The 11168-nt window shown below is 42.8% G+C and overlaps 1 protein-coding gene across 2 annotated transcripts in view; it reads right to left on the bottom strand.

Annotated features, from left to right (window-relative positions):
* Nucleotides 1-202: 202 nt before the first annotated feature.
* POLD1 (DNA polymerase delta 1, catalytic subunit) overlaps nt 203-11168 on the bottom strand; it is a 123853-nt gene continuing 112887 nt past the window's right edge. For both annotated transcript variants that reach the window (XM_072110283.1, XM_072110284.1), the window contains 2 exons: nt 6360-6457; nt 203-745 (listed from right to left, as the gene is read on the bottom strand). In XM_072110283.1, the coding sequence (XP_071966384.1) occupies nt 649-745; nt 6360-6457 (195 nt within the window). In that variant the 3' untranslated portion in view covers nt 203-648. The remainder of the gene's footprint in view (nt 746-6359; nt 6458-11168) is intronic.

Below are 11168 nucleotides of genomic sequence, written 5' to 3'. Positions count from 1 at the left end.
TATAAAAAGTCTTGCTTTGTCTTTGTGCAATTTGGCTATGTAAAATACATTTAAAACACTTTACATTTTCTGAGACAACCCAGCAAAAGTAAAATCTGCATATTTTCTCTCTCTTTTCAACGGGTGGCCATGATGTATCGGGTGATGCTGCAGTGTTCACCATTAAGTGCTTTCTTAAATAAGGATTCAGAACGTCAGAAAATTAAGCACAAATGAAAACTTTATTTCTATACATCTTCCGAGGTAAGGCCAACATAACAGGCACTATGTAACAAAGTCAAAGCTATTTCATTCTGTACTGGTACAAAATGTTACATGAATTCCTTATATAAATCCTACAATGAAAATATATTTTTAAAAAATCCACAAGGTATCCTCAATTCAGACTGCCAGGGATTTCAATGTGCTTCAGAGTGACTGAATGGCAGCTAACAGCAGAAGTACGGGTCCTTAAAGAATGTTGGAGTTTCTTTCAGGCCACTTAAATCTTGATGAAGGTAGCTGTCTAATGCTTGGAAATCAGAAAGCCCTACACTTTATATTTGGGTAACTTCAGTCCATGTAGAAGAAAGCTTATTTGGAAACTCTTTGCTCAGTATTGTGGTCTTAAAGCATATATTTTCAGTCCTCACACAAGGGTTTTGGTGGTTACCAGACAGGAGGTCCAAATCGTCGGATCAGTTTTTCTTGATCATCAAGGTCTTTTTGTACCTTCTTTCTCATGTAGAATATTGGACAGTCTCGGCTGTGAAGCAAAGAAAAAGGTTTCAAATATGGTAAGAATGATAGGATTTAGAATAATTTACGCAAGACAAATCTGGGAGATCAAAGTGATATTATTTCATTCTACTGCTAGAGCAGTCTTTCTGTACAGAAGTTCTTATCAGTAGGAGTGTCTTTCCCTTGTGATTTATTCCAAGAGGAGATATAAGGTATACACATTAGTGATTATAGTCTCGCACATGCAACTGTAAGGAGGAATTTAAAAAGACAACAGTCATTGATAATGTCAACATCTATAACTACAGGCCTGTTTTACTTGTATCCCCAAAAACAGCATTTTGGTATTTTATCCCCTGAGAATGTCATTAAAAAAAAAAAAAAAATTATATACCGTATTTTCTGGACTATAAGACGCACTTTTTTTCCCCAGAAAATGGGGAAAAAACAGTGGTGCGTCTTATAGTCCAGATGTAGGGAATGGAGGGCATCTGGCTGCGCTCTGCCAGCTAATGCTGGCAGTAAGCGCAGCCCTTCACAGTGAAGCGCAGCGGCTGTGCTGAGTGCCGCTGCGCTCCTCTCCTCTTCTCAGCCCTCCACTGCTGGAGGGAATGGAGGGCTGCACCCCTGCGCTCTGCCAGCTCTGATGTATATCATGTATATCAGGGCACTGATATACATGATAATTGTGGCAGCAGTGGAGAGAGAGAGGGGGAGGAGAAAATCACTGACAATCCCCGCTTGTAAGTAGCCCGAGAGGAGCCGAACCTGTACAGCGCTGTGTCTGACCTGTAACTTCTCTCCCAGCACAGGATCAGATAAGTGATTAGTGCTCCCTTCCCCCGGGTCTCTGCTCTCACACTCTTAACCACTTGTTGCCTGGTATGTAGTGGCTGCTGTCCCCCTGGTAGATTGTGAGCTCTTGTGAGCGTTGTACAAGCACTGTCATCTCCTGTGTCCCCCTCCTCATAGATTGTAAGCTCTTGTGGCCATTGTACAAGCACTGTCATCTCCTGTGTCCTCCTCCTTATAGATTGTAAGCTCTTGTGGCCATTGTACAAGCACTGTCATCTCCCGTGTCCTCCTCCTCATAGATTGTAAGCTCTTGGGACCTTTGTACAAGCGCTGTCACCTCCTGTGTCCTCCTCCTCATAGAGTGTAAGCTCTTGTGGCCATTGTACAAGCACTGTCATCTCCTGTGTCCTCCTCCTTATAGATTGTAAGCTCTTGTGGCCATTGTACAAGCACTGTCATCTCCTGTGTCCTCCTCCTCATAGATTGTAAGCTCTTGGGACCTTTGTACAAGCGCTGTCATCTCCTGTGTCCTCCTCCACATAGATTGTAAGCTCTTGTGGCCATTGTACAAGCACTGTCATCTCCTGTGTCCTCCTCCTCATAGATTGTAAGCTCTTGTGGCCATTGTACAAGCACTGTCATCTCCTGTGTCCTCCTCCTCATAGATTGTAAGCTCTTGGGACCTTTGTACAAGCACTGTCATCTCCTGTGTCCTCCTCCACATAGATTGTAAGCTCTTGTGGCCATTGTACAAGCACTGTCATCTCCTGTGTCCTCCTCCTCATAGATTGTAAGCTCTTGTGGCCATTGTACAAGCACTGTCATCTCCTGTGTCCTCCTCCTCATAGATTGTAAGCTATTGTGGCCATTGTACAAGCACTGTCATCTCCTGTGTCCTCCTCCTTATAGATTGTAAGCTCTTGTGGCCATTGTACAAGCACTGTCATCTCCTGTGTCCTCCTCCTCCTCATAGATTGTAAGCTCTTGGGACCTTTGTACAAGCACTGTCACCTCCTGTGTCCTCCTCCTCATAGATTGTAAGCTCTTGTGGCCATTGTACAAGCACTGTCACCTCCTCTGTCCCCTCCTCCTCCTCATTGATTGTAAGCTCTTGTGACCATTGTACAAGCACTGTCATGTCCTGTGTCCCCTCCTCCTTATAGATTGTAAGCTCTTGTGGCCATTGTACAAGCACTGTCATCTCCTGTGTCCTCCTCCTCCTCATTGATTGTAAGCTCTTGTGACCATTGTCACATATACTCATACCTATACAACCCTGGTAACTCTTGAGACCCCCTGACTACGTGCCAGCATAATTCTATCTAAAGATAGGCTGCTCGCCCCTGCCCCTCTCCAAAGAGGAACATGGCTGCACTTCCCAGTTATTTACTGTTACTTTATTAAATACTTTGGCATACTATTTGGGGAAAAAACATTTTTCTTATTTTTCCTCCTCTAAAACCTAGGTGCGTCCTATGGTCCAGTGCGTCTTATAGTCCGAAAAATACGGTATATTATATATATATATACACATATATATACATATACACATATATATACATATACACACATACATACATATATTCATTGAGCCAAAAAAAAAATAAACATTTCAAATTTGCAACAGATTTTGTTTTAACCCCTGTGAAAAAGGGTTAATAAACTTGTTTTACATACGTTGAGGGGTGTGGTTTCTAAAATGGGCTAGTTTATGGGGTTTTGCTATTATTTAGGCCTCTCAAAGTGAATTGAAAGCTAAGCATCTCCCTCAAAAGTATGTGTTTCTTTTATGAAAATGAAGAATCGCTCCTAAAGTTCTAAGCCTCATAAACATCCTACAAAAATGAGCGGAGATATAATAAAAACCATGTCAACATAAGGCAGACATTCAGGAAATGCCCCCGTGTAGCATACATACAGCCAGCCGGCCCCCGTGTAGCATACATACAGCCAGCCGGCCCCCGTGTAGCATACATACAGCCAGCCGGCCCCCGTGTAGCATACATACAGCCAGCCGGCCCCCGTGTAGCATACATACAGCCAGCCGGCCCCCGTGTAGCATACATACAGCCAGCCGGCCCCCGTGTAGCATACATACAGCCAGCCGGCCCCCGTGTAGCATACATACTGCTGAAAACTAGGCTTATACACGAGTATATATGGTAGGTTTTTATAATGTCTTCACACATTTAAAAAAATTCAACCCTCCTTTACAAAAACTTTTTTCATACTCTGGTGTACGGAGCTGCCGGTGGTGTCATATTTTGAGACTTTTGAGGACTTTTTCAATGCTACCATTTTTAGGACTGTACGACCCTTTTGATAACTTTTTGGTGAATTTTTTATATTTTCCAAAATGCTAAAAATGACTGTGGGTGCTATTTTCCGTTACACGGTTAAATGCCGGGAATAACCGTTATTATATTTTGATTTATGATTTTTACTGTTTAACTCCCTCTAGGAAAAGGGGGGCGATTTGAATTTCATTTTTAAAAAACTTTTTAACATTTTTTACATTTTTCAGCCCCCCTAGGGTACTTTGATCCTACTATACATGATGGGGATTTTACACATCATGTATTAGAATGTGCAAAACGCACATTGTAATACATTTTGTAAGAAAAGACAGCCTCAGATCTTTGTGTGACCCGAGGCTGCCATAGCAAAAGCTTGCCTCTCCCCGGAGATGTCACAGGGAAAGACAATCTAAGCCAACATGGTAGTGCCCAAGCACCATTGGCGATGTGCTTTCTGCAATATCCAGCCCGTGAGCCCTCTCCAATCATCTACAGCTGATGTGTGACGTAATTGTACGTTATGCGTTGGTAAGGGGTTAAATCTCTTCCAATGGATTTTTCCTGTTAAGAAACTGCACCTAAAATCACACAAAGCTTATTACCATGCATTTGAGGCCGTTTTTATACATTGCGTTTTGAGATGCAATCAAAAAGCCTTTCCCCTGACCACATGTTCAGGAAACATTGCGTTTTCATCACTTTCAGCAAACGCAATGTTACCTCAACATGTGGTCATGGTTGGAGGCTTTGGATTGCGTCTAACAATGCGACCAAAATTTGCCACGTGAATGCAGACTTAAAGGTATCATAGTACAGGAGACTGAATAGATACATGTGAAACTTTTCCATTTACAAAAATTTGGATGAACATGCATCATTTTCTTTACACAACTTATCTACTACTTGTAGTTCTTCAGCACCGGCAGGGAAACAAACTTACACACCTCGCATTATGACACAGCTGGCAAACTCACTGACTCATTGACAAATTACCTCCAGCTAATAAATCAGTACCATTTGTATGAGATTCATATTTTCCCTATGACATTTTTATTCCTGCAATTTAACTTGTGTATTTTCCCTCAACCCATATCAATGTGAACAGGGTGTATATTCTTTTATCTACAAGCACTAGATTCAAAGTGCACGATGCATATTCCATTGTATGTTTCCACATTATGCAGCTTGATCAGCCGACAAATGTTAAAATTTTCAGATGCAGTTTCTGGATCATAATGGTTGAGAGCATATAATTTCACTCCACTCCTGGTTTGGACATCAAAAACTGCATCTGAACATGTGAACACACCCACAGCCTATCTTAAGGCATTACCTGTAGAGATTTTAAAACTGGGATACTTGCTTATCTTGATACTGGGGGAATGTAAATTTATAAGTAAATGCCATAAATGGATCTTTCATTTAATAAATAAGGTGCTAGAAAGGCAGGAAAAGACGTTATATGGCTATGACTTTGTAATGCATTTATAGGTTGTTTGCAGTCATTCCACATTCTGGCTCAAAAAGATAGTGGAGTAGTGGCCAATTGGAGGAACCTTATCTATATATGCTGTCCAGATTTCCTACGAGGGCATATGAGCAGTAGTTGTGCTGATGGAACAGCTCCTTTAATAGATCCAGGAAACTAGGTTCTGTGTTAAATCGAACATGGGTCACGCAATCACCAACTGAAATTCCAGTGCTATCCACAGTAAACAGAAATTAAAACCCAATTGCCCGTACCCCCCTTCCCATACACTTTTACGTAGTCTAATTTATGAATGCTGTAAATTTAAAGCTGTTCAGAAAGAAAACAAAACGTGCCATAAAGAACTGTTGCTGTCAGTCTCTGTGCCTTTTCTCATAGACCTTTGGACCTAAGTGACTCTTCAACGGTTCTGTGCAGCCAGCACCTGCCACCAGGCCTGGGCACTGAGAGAGATAGTTTTTCCTCAGCTGCATTGATAAGAGATCTTTTGGGAGACATATTCTAAGCACACACATGTGGAGGGCCATATTCACTCCACCCCTGGCAGCTGGTGAGCGGATGATGGAATTTGTAGCTGGATAAGCTGGTTTGTTTTTCCCTAGGGAATTTAGAATGGTCTATACAGGAGCACAGATTAGAGGGAGATACTGTACAAAAAGGAAAAAGTCATGTCTGATGAGGTGTTGAATCACTATGTGAAATCAATGCAAAACAAATCTGAACAGTCTATCCTGTTATCACTAAGTAACAGGTGTGAGCCACACTATAATGTTTCATTATGAGGTCATCAGTATATTAATGTGATCACTAAAAAGCAATTAGCACACAAGAGGCCCAGATATAGAATAGGTCACACCAGTGTCTGTTTAATCCTTCATAATAGACAAACCGGGAACTAATGTTTTTGTGTTGTAATAGAGAGTATATCATTCTAAGAAAGTTGACACAATGTGATGGACAGTCAACATCTCCTAAAATAGTGATTCAGCTTCCATAAATATAAATCTTCCGCATTATGCTCTTGTTAAAATCTCACATCACCTTTTCACTACCCTCACCTTGTGCACAGGACATCCTCGTGTAAACTTCCCTGGCATCGCTGGCATTGAGTCCAGAGGCGAGAGAACTTCTCTTCCAGAGACCCAAGGTGAGCAACCTGCAATATAAAACATGGGGACTCTGTATAATTCATATACATGTACAATATGGTGAAGATATGGCTTAGCAGGCTGCATAAGGAATACTAGTTTATGACTGTGTGACTGGGGTTTCTCAAGTGTACACAATATACAAGGTTCCTTCCTAAAACCTATTTAAAGTAACACTTTTTTTTTCTTGAAGAGATGACATGTCAAATTCTGTAGTGCACTCAGGAGCATATGGACAGACATGTTTCAAAATGTTACAAAGCTGCATTTAGGAAAAACTGAAAAAGAAGTCAAAGGTGTTGGGGGGTCACCATTCTGTCTGGCTTGCAGATTGTCTTTTTCCATCTAGTCAGGTGCAAGGCAGTGACATACACCTTTTCAGGTGCCATGCTTAGATGAGCAGAAGTGGAGTGCCTCTGAAATGGTGCATGTCGCTGCCTTGAACCTGAAAAGTCACAAAAAGACAGGCAGCAAGCCAGACAGGATAGTGATTTATCTCTTCCCCATCAAAATTAAAAGCATTTAAGATTTTCCTAAAGACTTTTGTTTACACAAAGAAATGTTGAGAAAACTCAATCAAAGGGAACCTGTCATCAGGCAAGTAATTTTTACCTGAAAACAGGATCAAATATGGCATGGCATGTTCATTGTCAGCAATATGAATAAATCTAGGTTTATTTTACATTACTTGGTAACCTGCCAGGTAAGTGTGGCGTGTCCCAGCAGGAGGGGCACTTCAAATGGCACGAGTTGTCTTCTCAAACCCTCCTGTCCACTAATGGCTCCCCCTCAGTCCATGAGTGAAGTGGAGGGAGTGAGAAGATGAATAGTGCTGATTGAACACCCCCCCAACCACCCCAAGACTCACCACATATTGCTTACAAACACAGTTTTGAAATTAACATACCAATTAAAATCTCATTACAATGCATTAAAGAGGACCTTTCACCACCTCCCTTATATTGAGATTGTCATTCTGTAGACGTGGCTACACAGATTCAGTAGCACTTAGAATTTTCCTTCTATCCCCCACGGTTGTGGAGTTATAAGTCCCAAGATCTGACCATTATAATCTGTGTTTGGTCAGAAAGGAGGAGCTGGGGCTGGAGGAGGGTGGCATGTTTTATGCTAATCTTCTCTCATACCATCAGTGGTGAGATGTAATTTCTCTATGTGCATCGAATGGCTATATTCACACACATTCTGCTAATATTCTGTTTACATTGCGTTTAAACCTTGTTTACAAAAATGCAATGGTACAAATTGCAATGTGACCTGGATGTGAGCACAGTGTAAACGCAAATGGATTGAAAACACACATGCAATGTAAACGGAAACACAAACGCTATGTAAACGTATGTGCAAATGAAACAACGCATACACTACATACGCGTAAGCGAGATGCAAACAAATGGCATGTACGTGTAAATGCAACGTAAATGTGAGACAAACGTGATAGGCGTAAATGTGAGGCAAGTGGCGCAAAAACCACATAAGTAAAAATGCAAATGCCACGTAAGCAGAAACATGACGCCAGCGCAGCATAAGCGTAAACATGACGCCAGCGCAGCATAAGCGTAAACATGACGCCAGCTCAGCATAAGCGTAAACATGACGCCAGCGCAGCATAAGCGTAAACATGACGCCAGCGCAGCATAAGCGTAAACATGACGCCAGCGCAGCATAAGCGCAAACATGACGCCAGCGCAGCATAAGCGTAAACATGACGCCAGCGCAGCATAAGCGCAAACATGACGCCAGCGCAGCATAAGCGTAAACATGACGCCAGCGCAGCATAAGCGTAAACATGACGCCAGCGCAGCATAAGCGTAAACATGACGCCAGCGCTGCATAAGCGTAAACATGACGCAAACACTGCATAAGCGTAAACATGACGCAAACGCTGCATAAGCATAAACATGACGCAAACGCTGCATAAGCATAAACATGACGCAAACGCAGCACGAGCATGAAGCAAACACTGCACAAGTGTAAACGTGAGGCAAACACTGAATAAGCATAAACGTGATGCAAACGCTGCATAAGCACAAACCCTGCATTAGGGTAAACGCCACGCAAATGAGCTGCAAATGCCATGCGGCTCTGAAGAACGTCTCATCGTGACACTGCGGCAAGTTTTTTCAAGTATATAGATTTCCTAATTTCAAGTTGTACTGTCTCTTTAAATATCCTTTTTGTGTGTGTTTTGTTTAAGGTTTCTTGCCACTTCGCTGCATTATGAGTTCCTGCTGGGTGTTTCCACCATTTCCATAATTGTAAGAGCGACCTGCGAAGTGATATGGGGAGGCTAAGAGCTGCGGTGATGCTTTTGCAGATTTCTGCTGGTTTCCAGGACTCAGCACAGTTTCCAACTTGCATCGGGGCGCTGGATGGGAAACACATACGTGTGAAGAAGGTGGGTCACTCGGTCCCAATTCTTCAATTATAAACAATATTTTTCTGTGGTTTTGTTGGCTTTGGCTGACAGTTTTGTTGGGGCCTATGGAAGTTCTGTGGATGCAGTGGTCTTCAGGGCTTCCAGAATGGGTGAATGGCTTCACTCCAACCAGCTCACCCTGCCAGATCCAAGATGCCTACCTGGTACTTGTGGACCTCCTGCACCATTTGTTATCATCGCCGATGAAGGTTTTGGACTTTCCTGTCTTGTGTTGCAGCCATTCCCTCAGCGTGGTTTAGAGAAGGTAGTGTAAGGAGGGAGCAGGTGTCTGTCCAAGAACAGACCCACCTCGGATTTATCTTGTGCATTACCCTTCTTGTATCTGCATGACAGAAAGCAATGCTGTTCATCTTGTCACCCTCTTGAACATCATTGAGGTCTGGAACCAAGAAGCACATGAAGAGGTCTTCTGGTGAATCTTTCCGCCTCTTCCTCAATTGCTCCAGCACCTCCGACTCAGCACCAATGCTGACTGTGGATGTTGGAGGCCGCTTCGTTTTTTTGGAACGCTGCATTGGTGGTGGTGGATGGTTGGAGAAATCCTCCTGCTGCTCCTTAAAAAAATTCTCTGCTACAACCTCCGCTGTGTCAGTAGCGGGAGTGTCCTCCTGATTTTCCACAGGAGGACAAATTTAAAATGCTACGTTTAAATTTTTTGCATTTAAGTGCATTTATACAAGTACAATTCTTACAAGACAAGAATGTACAAATCTTATTAATAAAGCTTTAAAGGGAACCTGTCACCAGGAGACCCATTTTTAGCACTCCCCCAATCCCCACAGAGAATAGTACATACTCTGCCAAAGTGTTTTTGTATAAAAAATTGGTTTTACAGAAAAAAAAGATGTTATATTGTACCTTTCATTAGCATCTGCTTGGGAAACATGTGACCTTATCAAATATATGAATAACTCCCCACACTCGGGATTGGCTGTAGAGCAGCAGGGGGCGTCGCTAAGCCCAGTGATGGGTGTTTTCATATACTTGAAAAGGTCACATGGAGAAGCTGTTCCCCAAGGCTGGGGGGGAACTGCTCCTTTCCAGCCCCTACCTTTTGGCAACTGCCTAGTCACACAGCAGATGCTAATGAAAGGTACAATATAACATATCTTTTTTTTCTGTAAAACCAATTTTTTATACAAAAACACTTTGGCAGCGCATGTACTATGCTCTGTGGGGACTGGGGGAGTGCTAAAATGGGTCTCCTGGTGACAGGTTCCCTTTAAAGCAAAAATAAATTGAAAAAAAAAAACAACATATTCTCCCACGTTCATCACCGGATCCAAAAAACGTAGGTAGTTGGTATACATATAAAGTTTTTGGGGCAGTTTGACACTGCTCTCTTTTTCCAGCATGTATTGGTCTCGTGCTGAGACCCACTGTTTAGAGACCGTTATTACTATTAAAAAAAAAAGAAGTTCATGTTTGCAGCAATCATACAGAACATTGATGCACGTGGCTGCAGGGTGAGACAGGCCACATGGCTGCAGGGATCGTGCGTTGCAAATATCCGCAGGGGAAGGGTATGTGCATGACTGCAGGTCTCCACGGGGGTGTGGTATGCACATGGCCGCAGGGTAGGGGAATTGAGAGTCACATGGTGTGACAACAACACTCACCAAGCGCTTCATGCTCCTTACTGCTCCCACACGTCCACTCATCCGGCAAAAAAATGGGCGTTATCTCCTCCCACTTTTTGTGCCTGAGGGCACGGTCATGGACGCCTTCCACACATTTATTCCAAAGAATAGGATGCCCTTGCACCAGAGCCAGAAGCCTCTCCATCTTCACAAAAGACATGTTGAGTACTTCTGTCCCACAGGAAGATCCTCCCCACCCACAGCTCCTGGTCTTCCTAGATACAGAACATATATATACGGCAGCATACGGTGGCTACAACGTATGACAACCGTATTTTATACGTTCCCATAGACTTCACTGGGGCCGCAAGAATGTGAGAAAATAGGGCATGCTTTACCTTTTTATACAGCTCACATACGTTACAGTGACAAATTCAATGTATGAACATATTGCCCATAGGAATGAATGGTAACGCATTCTGCCCGTATATACGGTCGTTTCGTTCACAGTTCAATTTTCATAATAGCTTCTCTGACATTGCCTGCCACCAATTGGACAGTATAAGAGAAGATTAGCATAACACGCACCTCCAGCCCCAACTCCTCCTCTCTGACAGCATGGGGTTTCGAGAGATCGGTCCTGTCAGACTAATCTGATTGGTTTCTACGAGGAGGTAAGTT

Source organism: Engystomops pustulosus, chromosome 6 (assembly GCF_040894005.1).
Source record: "Engystomops pustulosus chromosome 6, aEngPut4.maternal, whole genome shotgun sequence".
In the NCBI taxonomy this organism is placed as follows: domain Eukaryota; kingdom Metazoa; phylum Chordata; class Amphibia; order Anura; family Leptodactylidae; genus Engystomops; species Engystomops pustulosus.
The sequence above is the reverse complement of the archived record's forward strand: the minus strand, read 5'-3'. Positions and strand labels throughout refer to the sequence as shown.